The following is a 17,032-nucleotide window of genomic DNA, read 5'->3' on the forward strand; positions in this document are numbered from 1 at the left end:
TGTATTGATCACTTAATTATCACAATAAATCTTAATTTTTTAACATTAAGATTTATGATTACCAATTCAATAGAGAGGAAAAAAAGATAAGAAATTTTATTTTATAATGGTTATTAATTTTTCACTACTTATTTCTTTGACTTTTCTACACTTATCCCAATTATTTTTGTACTATTACTTTTTATATAAAAAAAAATTATTTATCTTATCGTTGCTATTAACTCGATATTATTTACCTTTTAACTTCTTGATATATTAAATATGTTAGTTTTTATGCATTTCAGTACCCAAATGGACTAGGTAGAATGTTATCGTCATTAGGAGAGAGAAAAATTTAAGTGACGCACTTTTCTTGACCATTACTTCATGCATGTGTTAGTTTGGGCAGAATTTGAGGACACAAGTCAAGCAAAAGTCAATAAATATTTCTCAATTCAAATTTCTGCCTAAGGTTAATTAATTGGGCTTATGAATTAACTACAGCAAGCTTTTTCTTACTTGTCATTATGAAACAAACTAAATGTTTTCAAATATATTTTGGGTTATTACATTAATATAATACATGATCCACTTTGGGTACTTTTCCTCTCTCATGGAATCTTCACCATAATTCAATTATACATGACCCATTGTACCCACCTTGAACATGGCCCTCACTTAGGTCTCGTTTGATTATACATATAAAATGAGATAAAAGTTGAAAATTGCATACAATATTATTATAAAATAATTTTTTAATATTATTTTTATTTTAAACTTTGAAAAAGTTGAATTGTTTATTGTATTTTATTTGAAAATTTGAGAAGAAATGGTTTGAAGTTTGAAAACGTTTAGCATTAATTGCATATTGATTTGATGATCAGTGAAATTTGAGGGAATTAATGCCCATCATTCTTGGATCAAGTTTTGATATTTCAATATCGGGCCCCTTGGGGGGAGGTGGGGTCCCTAATAGAATAACAGCAGAATCTTATGGTTAGTTAATTCAAATTGCTAGTGCATGGATTATATATACAAAGTAATGGCAGCTTATAGATCAGTCACAATCAGTAGTGTGGAAACTAATTATGGCAGTCCATGTGAATGTGAAAATTAAACGCATTGCTCTTTCATGCCTAGAATTAGATTCCAATCAATCAATATCAATGTGGAAATAATTTAGCTCCTCCCTTACGTTAAGTTTCATTCATGAACCATTCAAAGTCTCTTCTTTTTACGCATTCTCCCATTAATGTGCCATTCTTTTGCATACTAGGAATGTTTTGTGCCAATTCAGAACATGGACACCAATTTCCTAAAACAACTAATTGATGTAAATGACTTGAGATCAGACTCTTACGTTCAATTCATTAAATAATATCTATTTTTTTTAATTTTATAGCAGGCCACATACTGTCAAAATATCAATTAAGAATGAACTCAAGGCTAATATCCTCTCACTACAAAAACAAATTATGATGCATTACATAATCTCTTACTTATATTGAGTATATCATGTGATTAGTTTGTTTGTCGTTCTTACAAAAAAGAAATCTACCAAAGTAAAGGCACACTATTTATCAATTATAAAATCACCATGTGAAAAATTTAACTAAATAAGTGAAGTGTACAATCAGAACTTAAACTCAAGGTCTCTACTTTGATACTATTTGAAATCACTACTTGTATCCAAAGTTTAAAGACATATACTATAATTTCATATGAAATCACCAATTGTGTCAAAACTGTCAGCTTACAAAAATATGTAGATTTTATTATTTATGTTTATATCTTAACATCAATGTGAAAAATGACACATTCCATACGTGGAAGTTAAGGCATTAGTGATTTCCACTACTGATATGGGTCTAATTATTAATTAGTCTAAGTCAATACGGTTCCTAACTTTCAATTTCAACCACTCTAACACTCAAAGTCCGGTGTTCCATTTTTCTTATATATATCTTTTAGTTGTGGAAAACCAAAATACTCACAACAGAATAGCCAAAACAAGAAGATTTTATATAGAAATGAATATGAGTGTCTTACAATATTATTTCTCAATGAAGGCTTTGCTGCTTTGGGTTTTAATGGTTTTTGTTCAAACTAGTGAGTACATGGGTTGCTTGGAGGAAGAGAGAATCGATCTACTTCATTTGAAGTCATTTCTTATTATATCCATTCGGCCTCTCAAAGCTTATAATTCAGACTATCTTCTTCCTTCATGGGTCAACCATGAGAAGAGTGATTGTTGTGGTTGGGAGCGGGTCACGTGTAACTCCACCACAGGTCATGTGAAAGAACTGTCCCTGAAAATTTATCGCCATATTATCCTACTTATGATAACGATGTTTATTTCTATTACAAAAGGGTGAAATATGAGGAACGTTGGTTGTTAAATGTTTCCCTATAAGAGCCTTTCAAGGAGTTAAGAAGTCTTGATCTATCCTTTGATGCAATCAATGGTTGCATATGGGATGAAGGTATGTTGTGAGGAATGATCAGGAGTTTTATATTCTTATACTCCAAATATATAATATTTTGAAATACAAACTGTAATTTTGTAAGTAGCCAACTAACGTTAAAGCATGTGTTTCACTTTCAATAGGCGGCCAGGAGATATAAATTTGTATTCAAGGTGTATGCAAATTCTATGGCTCCACTCAAGGAGTTAAGAAGTCTTGATCTATCCTTTAATGCAATCAATGGTTGCATACGGGATGAAGGTATGTTGTGAGGAATGATCAGGAGTTTTATATTCTTATACTCCAAATATATAATATTTGAAATACAAACTGTAATTTTGTAAGTAGCCAACTAACGTTAAAGCATGTGTTTCACTTTCAATAGGCGGCCAGGAGATATAAATTTGTATTCAAGGTGTATGCAAATTCTATGGCTCCACTCAAAGATTCTAAACCCACTCAAATATATATAAATATATCTATATATATATAGATTATTCACTCAATCTTTAAACTCTATCTATTTCTTACGATATATTATGCAGGATTTGAAAAGCTTTCAACCCTAAGGAATCTAGAAATTTTAAACCTTGGTTACAACTTCTTTGATGACAATAGCATTCTACAATCTTTGGGTGCTATCACTTCACTCAAGACTTTAAATCTTAGTTGGAATCACTTGGAGGGATACTTTCCAGCTGAAGGTAATTAAAGTGATCATCTCTTTTGTCTAATTTTATATTTTAAATCAGAGCATGATTTCATGAATGCATGTATCTAATCTTACTTTGTCGTCAACTTGGATTATCAATGTAGAATTAGTTATGTTGAGAAATTTGAACACGCTGGATATAAGTATTAACATATGTGCCTCTACTGCTCATAAAGGAGACACTGCACCAACAGCAGAGCCATCACAGCATGTAATATAGCCCTTCACAGATTGCATTGTATTCTGTTATTCTCTACGGTCATGTAACAAACTTATTCTTTATTCCCTCTTGTAAAAAGTCTATATATAGACCACTATTAGCACAATGAAATACATGAGGAAAACTGGGGAGGATGCCCCGACGACAAGAGGTCAACTGGAGGATTCTGGATCTTTCTTGGTAAGCATCTGATCTCGTGGTGCTCCAAGAAGTAGAAAACTGTTGCCAGATCCTCCACGAAAGCTGAGTACAAATCATTGGCCTCCTCTGTTGCTGAACTACTATGGCTTCAAACCTTACTCCGAGAACTTGGTCTTCCACTGCATCATGCTCCTACTCTTTGGTGTGATAACTTTGGAGCAACCTATTTATGTGCCAATCCCGTTTATCACTCCAAGACAAAGCACATGGATATTGACTACCACTTTGTCCGAGATCATGTAGCAGCCAACACCTTAAAAATTACCTTCTGCAGCTCCAAAGAACAATTGGCTGATGTTCTAACCAAACTAATCGTTGCTGACAGGTTCATCAAGTTTAAGCCTCGTCTCAATTTGGTTGACACCCCCTTGGACTCGAGGGGGCATATTAACATATGTGCCTCTACTGCTCATAAAGGAGACACTGCACCAACAGCAGAGCCATCACAGCATGTAACATAGCCCTTCACAGATTGCATTGTATTCTGTTATTCTCTACGGTCATGTAACAAACTTATTCTTTATTCCCTCTTGTAAAAAGTCTATATATAGACCACTGTTAGCACAATGAAATACATGAGGAAAACTTTCCAATTCTGTTTTGTTAACAATAAGCTCCAATTCGTACAATGGTACACTCCCAAATCAAGGCAAGTATTGTATGCTTAATTAATTGATGATAACTCATTTGGAGTTCTTCAATTGGAGTTAAAACATCCAAATGGTATTTCTATCTTCTTCTTTTTTTCTTTTTTCTTTTTTTTGTCAAAGCACAATTAAAAAAATTTATTTTGTTGCTTCTTCTAATAATTTTCTTAATTTGTAGGTTTCGAAAGGCTAGAGGTACTGAAAAACTTGGAGACATTGATCCTCGATGATAATTGGTTTGATGACAGCATCATACCATCTCTAAGTAACCTTACATCTCTTGTGACATTAAGTCTTGAATATATTCTTTTGGGATATGAACAAGTAAAGGCCGTTGAAGGTAATAAAAAAGTGATCCCCTACATGTATTCATATTATTAATTCTTGGTCCTTGCTTTGAATCAAATGTCAAAGGTACTGATGATGAGTCTCGGTGGTTATGGGTACTATAGAATATTAATTTATATTGATCTTGTATATTAATTAATTAATAGTACTACTTACGAGTTTAATTAAGTGTTTTTGTACTTATGATTTTAGTTTGATTCGGATTTTTCTGCAATGTAATTAAACTAATTTTTCTGGAGATGAATGTCATGTAAGCCTTTTTAGCCTTTTGGATTTCTTAAACGTACGTTTTCTCCAAACTGTTCAATTATAGGACTAGTCCTTTTGTTTAATTTGTCATTATTTTGTTTTCACTCTCACATATTCATGAGTATTAATTCTTAATCCTTTATTTTAATCATGTTTTGGACCGTTTCTAATCCATGACTTGCATACATTCCTTATAAGGTGATCATCATGAGTCTTGGTGGTTATGGTATATAAATATTAATTTATGATTATTACGTCATAAGTTTGAATCATGTATATCTAGTTTATAAGTTCTAAATCACGCGCAAATTTTCTTCGAAATACATTTTTGTATAATTTTTTTTCTTCATTTCATAATAAATTAACTACAAGTTAGAAAATGTTGTCTGGATGATTGGAGAACTTGAAAATTAATATAATATCTTAGTTAAAATTCTCTAAATGATACTAGTTTTTTCCAATCAATTACTACGGTCAAATCCTTAAAGATTTTGAATCTTGCTCACAATGAATTGACTGGATCCTTTCCAACGGAAGGAATGTTGATTTTTAGCTTATATATGAACAGATCTTAGTTAATTTAGCTAAGATATTGACTAATCAATTTATAGTATAAGCTTAAATGTGACTTAACAACAAAATAATTTGAAATCATTGATTTGATAATCTAATTCTAAATCATTGACGTTAAGGCAATGAAGATGCTCACGAGTACTAATACTAATGGCAACATGAAATATGTTATTACAACAAATTCTATTATGCTATAGTCAAAATGTTATAATTTCTTTTGATGTTATGTAGAACTTGCAAATCTATGTAATGTATCGCGTAGGAAATTAATCTCTCTTAGCTCTATTTTTTCATCATTTGGGTCTCTTAGTTATATGATGATTTTTGTCTTCTATTTTCTCTCATCTTTTATCTGCAACTACAAGGCAAGATTTAAAGTTTCAAACTCCAAAAGATCAGTGGGTTGTAGATCCTAGGTATAGGTTTTGTATTAAAATTTAGTTATAAGATTTGGTGTGCTTGTTTCACTTTGACTGATGTTAATACCAATATTGGTTTCACTCTACAATTAATCTTTATCATTAGGATTTACACATGAGTCTTGAAGTTGAAATTGTTTATGATTGAGACTGAGTTTTTTGGTTTTGAGATGGGTTAGCTACTATGAGGTGAATCAATGAGTTTTTTGCTAACTACATGCTTGGATTTATCTGTCTGCATGTCCATTTATTGGGCTAAGTGGATTGATTTTTTTATTTATACTACTGTTCTCATTTAGTGATTTCTCTCTTGTTCTAATACTAATTACAATAAAATAATAATATATGAAATATCAATAATTTAAATATAACCTAAATTGAATATTTTAATATTCTGGAACAAATTAAAGCATAGGACGTTTTATATATCTATATATTTAGATTTAAAAATATTATTAGTATTCCTATATAATATTATTTGAAAACCATAGCAAATATCTTTATCTTATTTTGCATAATAATTCATAAAAATAAATCATAGTTGTTGGACTAATGTTATTTTCATTTTTCTAAACGCAATTCTTATTTATTAGGTTGTAATTTACACATTAATTTATAATTGATCTCTAAGGTATGATATTGGTTGTTTTATTTTCTACGGTAAGTTGGTAACCCATCTAATAGGTTAATCTATTTGTAATGCATTTATTATAATTTCTCAAGGAGTAAATGGTGACTATATTCTATTATAGTCTTCCTCCCGGTATGTATAATTTTTTTAAATAAGAATTAGGGTTACATTTTCAAAAGTGACCCCTTCCCGCGTTATTAAAATCCTCACTTATGGCGTAAGGAAACTGTAGTTATAAGCCCGACCAAAAACCAACCTTATACCCAAAGAATAAAAAACTAACAAATAAACCAATACATGAAAAACCCCCCAATAAACCCTCCCAACCCCAACACAAAAAAGCCAAATTTAGTAGAGAATGCCGCCAAAAATCGTCCACTATCATCCCTAATAACCCCACCTCCACTACAAGTACCTGGTTTCCCCTACACGATCCATCCACATTTAATTAAATAAATACATTATATATATATATATATATATATATATATATATGATTTATTAATTCTCAATCTATGTTTTGACTCGTTTCTAATAGACTTAATTTATAATCTCGTATAAAAAATCTGAATCTTGCTTGGAATGAATTGATAGAGGATCCTTTACATATATGTTGATTTTTCAGCATGTAATTATTAATCCTTCTAGTTGGCATTTGTACAATACTTCTAATGCATAGAGTCGTAGGCTTGACCACATTCAAGATGCTAATGAATTAAACAATTGTCTGTTGCTTTAATTATCAATGTTTTTTCAAAACCATTTGTTATGAGTGGGAAGCTTTTTATATTTGTTTTTATAGATGAGATGAGATGAGTTGAAATTAAAGTTAAAAGATAAATAAAATATTGTTTGAATATATTTTTTTAATATTATTTTTTGTTTTAGGATTTGAAATAGTTGAATTGTTTATTTTATTTTTGTTTTGGAATTTGAAATTTTTGAAATGTTTATTTTATTTTGTATGGGGATTTAAATAGTTATAATGATGAGATGAGATGAGTTCATGAGTTGAGTTGAAATGGTTGGTGAAATCAAACCATGCCTTAATCTTTTTTTCTTTCTTATTTCTTTCTTTTTAATTCTATTGAAGGACATTGATAAAAGTTATTTTGTTGTGTCTTCTAATAATTTTCTTGCAAGGTTTCAAAAGGCTAGCAATATTGAGAAACTTGGAGACATTGAACCTTAATTATAATCACTTTGATGACAGCATCATACCATCTCTAAGTGGGCTTACATCTCTTACGACATTGAGCCTTGCGTCTAATTATTTAAATGGTGGAGTAAATTATGGTGAGGGTATTCATTAGGGCTGAGCAGACCGGGTATCCGGGTATATCCGGCCCAGAACCCGGATTCCAAATCCGGGCCGGAGTCCGGCCCGGATACACCCGGGTTATGACCCGGGCTGAAACCCGGATTGATCCGGGTTTTTACAACCCGGAAATCCGGGTTCCGGCCTAAACCCAGGTTTTTTTTTTTTTTAGTAACAAAGCCTGATTCTTAAATTTTTTTAGCAAAAATATATTGTGACCTCAACACTACTCTTAACTCCTAACGTCGAATACCAGAGTTCACAAAAAGCTAAAGATCTGAGTTGTAGATAAGAGCTAGATTGAGCCCTGTCGGTTAAATTTCTTAATAAGACACTAGGCTGTTGCTGGTGCACTCTTTTTCTTTTTCAGATCTTGCACATAAAGTTTATTTTTCTTTTTCTTTTTCAGATCAACATTCCTCATTACAAACTCATCCCAATTCATGCAAAAACATACACAAAGTGAAAATGAGAAGATAAATCAGATTACAACATTCCTAATGATCAATAATTCCTGATGATCAACATTCCTCATTACAAACTCATCCCAATTTGTGCAAAAACATACACAAAGTGAAAATGAGAAGATAAATCAAATTAATACAACATTCCTAAAACAAATTACAAACAAAATGAAAACTAGCCATGCAAGGAAATAAACTAGCCATTGAACTTAAAAATTCTCAAAATGACAGCATCAAACTTCCAAAAAATTAAACTTCCAAAATTACAGATAAATCAAAATGACAGCATCAAACTTCCAAAAAATTAAAAATGAAAACTTTACTAAAAGAACTCTAATCTTAATCCCTTTTATAATCTTCTATCAACCTCAAATTCTCAGCCCAATCTTCATCTTTGAAACTTCTCAAAAACCCCATTAAAAAAAAAGGAAAAAAAATTAAAGAAGAAATATAAAGAGCAATGCAAACCCCACTTCAGCACAGAGAAGGCACATGCAACAACGTTTGCAAAAGCAAAAAACCTGCAAATACATGGTTAAATATATAAACAACAGCACATAATTATATTCTGTGCATGCAAAAAACAAACAAGACTGTTAATGCACAATTATATTGCACATAATTATATATTTGAGATTTCGTTATATGAACATCATGTTTTCTTTTTGGGGTAACTCAAGTGATTGTATCTTAGCTTGCAAGAGAATTTATAAATAATTAACCATATGTTCATATGTTATCATTTTTTTAGAGAATGGTACACATTCTTCATCCCATAATCTCTATTACGACCACCTGAACCGAGTTTAAATCGAGCCGAATTGAGATAAATAAGAATGGAAATGAATTGAATAAGCTGTGAGTTGGGGGATGAGGTACAAAGATGGTGAGGTATCATGCAGTTGGTGTGTAGACTTTTTGGAGATGCATAGGTTGGTTAGTTGGGTGGGGTTTTTGGTTTTGCATATAAATACGTGGAATTTCCTCACTTGTTTAGCTCTAAATGTTCCTTCATTGTTAAAGTGTCACTTTGAATATTTGGTGACCTCCTAACTGAAAATTATCTCATGAAGAAAACAAAACAACCCAAGCAAAGATAGGGAATCCAAAAACATTGATCAATCTTCAGGAACTTACAAACAAAATAGTATTATGCCTGATACTTCATATTTGAAGTGGTTTTCACATGCCAAAAATAGTCCCTATGACTCCTAAGGGTGGTGAGTATGGTGCTTCCTTTGAATCATATCTAGGGTTGAGTGCTCATGCCAATCGTGTGACTTTCAAAAATCAGATTTTTTTTTCAAACACCATCGACATTATACCCAAGACATGACCAAACATCCAAGTCGAGCCATCTATTTTACAAATGATGTGACATGATACTGAATCCATATCGCTCTTACCCAAGTAGCCCTGCTTATCTATTCTTTATTTGCAAGTCAATAACTTAGGAGTTTCTTACATCCAATTTATCTTGGAGATTGTAACACTCCTAATTATTTTAAATTTCGTTGAACTTAATTAAAAGTGGATGTAGATTTTCTTAGGGCATTATGCGGTAAAATCATATTTAGATGCAATACCATAACAATTAAAATCAAAGCCATTCTAAACCGTTGTGGAATGAAAAATTAACAACCAAAAAAATGGAGAACGGGATTAGAAGCTTAAAAGAAACTAGCCATAAGCTTAAAAGAAAAATAGAAACAAACCACCACTTTATACATGTTTAACAAAATAACAAAAAAAACCCAGATCTACCAAAGGTTCTTCCCCTTTTCATTTCTACACAAATGTTACGAATAAATTTTTTTTTTCCTGGTTCAAAGAGTTCGATTCATACCTTTTTCTTATCGTAATAAAACAGACCCAAATCTAAAACATACCCAAATCACAGAGAACAAACCTTGAGGTCGAGGATGATAGCGAGTTGGCGACGATGATGATGGGTCACGGGATGACGGGGTTTCTTCGACCGGCACTGAGGGAGGGAGGCTAGGGTTTCTTCGATCGGCACTGAGGGAGGAAAGGAGGGCTATCTTTTCTTCGATCGGCTGACGGCAGTGACGGAGGGAGGCTAGGGTTTCTTCGGAGAGAGAGAGAGAGAGAGAGAGAGAGAGAGAGAGAGAGAGAGAGAGAGAGAGAGAGAGTCAGATTTGGGGGGGGGGGGGAATCGGGATGCAGGGGCATATAACCCAGTGCCAAAACGGCGTCGTTTTAGCACTGGGTTTGAGTTTTAAAAGAATCCGGGTACCAGATTTAGAACCCGGGTACCGGGTTTTAAATCCAGTACCCGGCCCGGGTGTTTTCCGGGCCGGTGCCTGTAACCGGAACCCAGTTATCCGGGTTCCAGACTGGGTCGGAAAAAAAATCCGGCCCGGTTGCCCAGCCCTAGTATTCATGATTATTAATTCTCACACTCCATGTTTGTTTTAAACGGTTTCTAATGGAAAAGTTTGAATCTTGAATATGTACGTAGTTGATATATACGTTCTGAATTGCTAAATTTCTTCTTCATTTCATAATAAAATAAACTAATTATAAATTAATTATAGGTTGGAAATTGTTTTCAAGATTGGAGAAGTTGGAGATATTAGATCTTAGTGTCAATTATCTCAACGACACTAGTTTTCTTCAATCAATTGCTGCAATCAAATCCCTTAAGAATCTTAATCTTGCTTACAATGATTTGACAGGATCCTTTCCAATCGAAGGTATGTTGATTTTTAGACTAATTAATGGCAGCCTTGTTATTAAATATTCAATTGCTACTTTACTTATTAAATGTGGACATATATTGGATTATTCTTTCATAAGCTTTAAATCTAGACTTTTCCACACGTCCTTAATTTATTAAAATGTTGTCAAGTTGATTAAAAAAGACTTCATTTGTTTAGGAAACAAAAACCTGTTTTTAAGTCCACTTATTATGTTTCCTTAATAAATATTATAGTGTTTACTTAATGAGTTTATCTTTTTGTAGAGCTCAGGCAAAAGACTAATTTATATTTGTTTTTTAGATTTAAAATATTGTTAGTATTCCTATATATATTAATGATTATTACGTCATCATGTTAATTGTCCAAAAGTTTGAATCTTGCTTATGTAGTTCATAAGATCTAATTCACTAAATTTATTCAAAATAAATTCTAATTGTATTGGTTTTTTATTCATTTCATATAAAAAAAAATATTTAACTACATATTGGAAAATATTGTCAAGATTGGAGAACTTGCATACATTAGATCTTCGGGAAAATTCCCTCAACGAAACTAGTTTACTTCAGTCAATTGTTGCAGTCAAATATCTTAGGACTCTCAATCTTGAATATAATGAGTTGACCAAATCCTTTCCGATCAAATGTATGTTGATTTTTTAGGACGTCATTTGTTAAGTTACATGTATGTGACATATATAGCATGCATTTTAATTAAAAAAAAAAAAAACATAATTTTTTTGTAGAAACAAAAATTACCTAAATTAATCTTTCCCTTTGGCATTTGAACAATAATTCTAATGCATATATTCGTAGGCTTTGAGATATAAGTGAATTACATTTGTATGTGCCGCTTTGAATCAAATGTCAAGATTATTTAGATTTGGACATCATTTTAAACTTGAATTTCATATTACCTTATAAACAAAAAAAAAAATTGAAATCATAACATTGATCTGATAATCTAAATCTAAATCATAGACGTTGAGGCAATGATGATACTAATTAGTGATAGTAAGGGCTCGTGTAATGGCAACATGAAATATGTTATAACAACAATTTCTATAATGCTATAATTAAAATGTGATCAATTTTGTTTTTAACTGTTATGCAGAGCTAGCAAATTTAAGCAAATTGGAGGTCCTTATCTTGGCAAGAAATTATTTTGGTGGACGACTAGCAACCCAAGGTAAGAAAAAGTTGTATCATCAACTGAAGAATTAGTATTCCACGGATCTTTTGCATCCACTACACATGAAGAACACAAGAATTAGTATTCGAAGTTCCATTGTCAAGTATACATTGTTTTGACAAGAATATACATAAAAAGATCAAATTATCAACTTTCATTTAATTGGACATGCTTAGGGTTAATGTTAAGAATATTTTTGCCTCTTCAGACATATATATTTGTCATAAAATCAATTGTGGTATTTTAACAAATGTATAATTGATATTAAAAAAGTAATTATCATTAGAGTTACACTTATAACTCAAAGTTCAAGAATAAGTATCCAAAGAGTGCATGGTAATTAATTGATGGGAGATAAGTAGCCAATCTTTATAGTTAACAGGTATAGTTGACACTACCTTTCTTGTAGGACTAGCCAATTTAATCAAGTTATAGAAATAATTTGGATATTAGTGCAAATTTGTTCTAGTAGGTAAACTTGACACAATCTCTACTGGAAATCATTTCTCAATCTGTTGGGAAGCTACTCTTGCAAAAGCATTTACACTTTGTTAGCATTACCCTAATGATGTATAATTACTTATGAATTGACCATTTTTTTTTATATTGAACATAAAGGTGATTGGTCTAACTGATTGTTAAAGTAGAGCTAGCATAATCAGTTTTGATGCTATTTCTTTTGACAGGTCAATTTTGTGCATTGAAGAAGCTTGAAGTGTTAGATCTATCTTACAATTACTTTGAGGGGATCCTACCTCCATGCATAAACAATATGACATCTCTTATGGTGTTAGATATTTCTGTTAACCAATTCAGTGGAAATGCTTCATCATCATATGTAGAAGCCAGCAGAACAAGTCTTGAGTACATTGCTTTTAGTTATAACCAGTTTGCGAGTGTATTCTCATTCAACTTATTTTCCAATTACTCTAAGCTTGAGGTTCTTAGATTCAATGGCCAAAACAATAAAGTTGAAATAGAAACTGAAGGTTCTATGGGTTGGTACCCTTTGTTTCAGCTGAAGATCATTGAATTGTCTAATTGTAGTCTGAACAAGCTCACCCGCAGTATTCTGAAATTTCTTCTTGTCCAACATGAACTTGATATAGTTGATCTTTCTCACAGTAAGTTGAAAGGAAGTTTTCTGAATTGGTTGGTTGAAAACAATACAAGATTATGAGTGCTAGATCTTCGAAATAACTTTTTTGTTGGCCAATTATATTTACCAACATTGATCCACGCGCATATGACCTGGATGGATGTCTCGGCCAATCACTTGGATGGAAAACTTCCTGAAAACATTGGCAAGATTTTTACAAACTTATTATATCTAAATCTTTCCAATAATAATCTTGAAGGTAATCTTCCTTCATCAATTGGTGGCATGTTTTATTTGGAGATATTAGATTTTTCTTCTAATAATTTCTCAGGCAGGGTCCCAAGAGGATTAGATACAGGTTGCCCCTCTTTGAGGATTTTGAACCTTGCTAATAACAGCTTCAATGGTGCAATTTTTGTTGGGACAAACCAGGAAATTCTACAAATGAATGATAATCAATTCACAAGTATCACACCAATAATTAATTCAACTGTTCATCTATTATATTTAGATATCAACAATAATAGAATTTCAGATACTATCCCTCGATGGCTTTGGAACACATCACACTTGAGAACTCTTGTTATGGCTAACAATGGTTTTTATGGTCGGATCCCGTGTGAACTAAGTATGACAGGTACTTTAGACCTTTCTCATAACTTATTTATGGGATCGTTACCTTTTTGCTTGAATCTACCAAAGCTTGAACACCTATATTTGCAAGGGAACAAATTCACAGGATCAATACCGAAAGTTCTTTTCAATTCCTCATCTCTTTTGACATTGGATATTGGAGATAACAAATTTACAGGCAGCATCTCTATTGAAATCAAACAACTTCAAGACCTAAGAGTACTTTTGTTGAGTGGCAATCGTTTCACTGGTATAATTCTGAATCAGTTGTGTTTGCTAAGAATGATAAGCATAATGGATCTTTCCAAGAATGCTTTTTCTGGGACCGTACCACAATGCCTCTATGACATAAATTTTGGGAAGATAAAGGCACCAAGTTTTGACTATTTTAGTGGAAAAGTTTATTCTATCAAACGCCCTTTGGGATTAGCTTATACATATAAAGGTTTCTCGAACAAGGATGCTGATGTGCCCTCATATGTTAAAAATGTTGATATAGAAGTAGAGATCAAGTTTGTAATCAAATATAGGCCTAGTTCTTACAAGGTTTCTATCCTTGGTTACATGTCTGGACTGGATTTCTCATGCAACAACCTAATAGGTGGCATCCCATCTACGTTAGGCCAAATATCTTCATTGCATGCACTGAACTTATCTTATAATCAGTTGATTGGTAACATTCCAATAACATTCTCGAAATTGGCTCTCTTGGAAAGTTTAGACCTCTCTCATAATAGTTTGAGTGGAGAGATTCCTTCAGCATTGATTGATCTAACCTTTCTTGAGGTTTTCAATGTGGCCTACAACAACCTATCAGGTAAAGTTCCAGATATGAAAGCACAATTTGGAACATTTGAGAAAAGAAGCTATGAAGGAAACCTACATCTTTGTGGACCACCATCAGATAAAAGTTGCACCAAAGTAAATGAGTCATATGCAACACCAAGACAGTCTTCAAATGCTAGTGACAACAAATGGTATAAAGTAGATCCTGTAGTCTTTCATACAAGCTTCTCGGTAACTTACATCATTTTCTTCTTTAGTGTTATTAGTCTTCTTTATATTATTCATTATTGGCTACAAAGGTGCACCAACTTGATTGAAGATCTTATATACTATTGTTATTATTATTATTTTTTTTTTGAAACCTTTGAAAGGTTGTTAAACTATCTATGTAATTAGATAAATTGATTCTCTTTAGCATCTTTAATGATAGTACTAATGGTTAGTTATCTATGAATTTGGTTTTGAATAATCAGTTATTGGGTTGAAATACGAAAGAGATGTTCCCTTAGACTTGTTATTCTCTTTGATTATGGATATTGTTTTCTATATTTAGGAATTTTTCATTCTATGTGAGTTTGTTGGATTAACTAAATCAAGAATAAATTCAAAAAAATTAAGAAAATTGGCCCAAATATATGAGTCATATCCAACAACAACACAATGCATTTTCGAATGAAAGTACCACGAAATTTTATGAAATAAATCGAGGGTTTTCCTTTCATGTTTCTTGGTATCTTAAATAACATTCTTTTTGGGTGTTAGTAGTCATCTTTATATTGATCCTTATTAACAATAAAGTGCCCTGACCAATTTTCTTGAGGATCTTATATACTCGTGTTACTATTATATTTTTTATTTTCTAAAAAAGGTCGTCAATATGTCATTAGATATATTGACTTTCCATGGAAGTGTCATGATAGTGATAATGACTTGTTGTGTATGCATTTCATTATGATCAATTAATTATTGTGATCAAATATGAAGATTGGTGCTTGGTTATACTTTTCATTCTATTTGATGATGGGTAGTGTTTTTAATAACTAAAAATATTTTTCTTTATAACTAGTCCTTTGAATCAATCCCATTTTTTAGTGATAGAAAAAATGGTGACCAAACCTATCACGATTGAAGTTGTTCTAGGTTGACCTAACTAAGCCAAAATCCTTATTCCAACCAATCAATCTTGAACCTAATCCCAAACTCTTGGTGAAGGATTGGTCTGTTTTCACTACAAGCTAGAGATATGATCATTTTACAATGAGGTCTTTTACAACGATGGAAATTTCATTGTAAATAATGGGTATATACAACGATTCTTTTCTCTTTACAAAAGATAATTTATTTCCTATGAGAATAACAAGTTTTGCAAACAAAAATCAACTCATTGTAAATAATCTAACTGTTGCAACAACTATGATTATTTCTAATGAAATTTGTTCCTATAAATAAACATTGTAATTGCAGTAAAATTTTTCGTGACAAATAAAGGTATTAGCAAGGAAACATTTTTGTTGGATTTTATATTCACAAGACTTTCGTTGAAAACTACTTTATATTACCAACTACAATGTTTTTGGTTGCAAATAGTTTTCTTACCAACAAATTTATTTTCCTTGCAATTAAGTAAAATATTTGAAAGAAAAATCGGTTGTTACTAATCTCATAATTAATGGTTATTTTTAGTTATGGAACTAAACAATTCATAAGAACTAAAACATTTAGAAAGAAACGGACATGGGTGTGTCACCGTGTTTAGTACCAATGAAGGCATTGCTCATGTGGGTGCTAGTGGTTTTTGTTCAAACTCTTGTCCACAGAGGTTGCTTAGAGGAAGAGAGAATTGGTTTGCTTAATTCCCTTCAAGTCGTCATTAAGAATCCATCCCTTACACTTATTTAGATCACCAACTTCTTCCTACATAGGCTGACCACTCAAGAGTGATTGTTGTGAGTGGGAGCGGGTCACTTGCAACTTGATCCACCATAGGTCATGTTATATAACCGTCTCTCTCTAATTTAAAGCAAGATCCTTCTTATCATCACGAGGATATGCTAATGAGTATTTTAAATATATTCTACATTGACTTATTTATTCTTTCTCTTTAAATTCTTTCAATAAGTATATTTAATTACATCCAGATCTAAAACTACCAACAAATAATTTGCAATATCTTCGAAACTTTTAATATTTGCAACTTTAGACCCTTTGTTTTATGGTATCAAGACTTAATTAATTATATTCAAAAGAATCAACCATCTAGTTGCGTTGGAATGAATCTAAATAATAAATTAAGGTTTTTTGTGTTGTACATCCATTACTAAACAACATACTAGTACGTAAGTAAGCTATATATTCTATTTGTTGTTTCATGCATATA

At 31.8% G+C, this 17,032-nt stretch overlaps 2 protein-coding genes across 2 annotated transcripts; both read left to right on the forward strand.

Moving 5' to 3' along the window:
- The first annotated feature begins 1,983 nt into the window (after positions 1-1,983).
- On the forward strand, positions 1,984-4,170 carry LOC122289472 (putative receptor-like protein 8). Its single transcript, XM_043096479.1, has 4 exons — positions 1,984-2,462; positions 2,588-2,705; positions 2,990-3,148; positions 3,261-4,170. Exons 1-4 carry the CDS (start codon positions 2,433-2,435, stop codon positions 3,374-3,376), a joined length of 423 nt encoding a protein of 140 aa, XP_042952413.1. The 5' UTR covers positions 1,984-2,432; the 3' UTR covers positions 3,377-4,170.
- Positions 4,171-4,205: 35 nt separating this feature from the next.
- LOC122289325 (receptor-like protein 56) lies at positions 4,206-15,140 on the forward strand. The gene is made up of 8 exons (XM_043096306.1): positions 4,206-4,230; positions 4,403-4,564; positions 10,785-10,943; positions 12,060-12,134; positions 12,824-13,261; positions 13,568-13,702; positions 13,976-14,886; positions 15,129-15,140. The coding sequence occupies exons 1-8, from the start codon at positions 4,206-4,208 to the stop codon at positions 15,138-15,140; spliced, it is 1,917 nt and encodes a 638-aa protein (XP_042952240.1).
- Positions 15,141-17,032: the final 1,892 nt, after the last annotated feature.

Source organism: Carya illinoinensis, chromosome 12, assembly GCF_018687715.1.
Source record: "Carya illinoinensis cultivar Pawnee chromosome 12, C.illinoinensisPawnee_v1, whole genome shotgun sequence".
NCBI classification, from domain to species: Eukaryota; Viridiplantae; Streptophyta; class Magnoliopsida; order Fagales; family Juglandaceae; genus Carya; species Carya illinoinensis.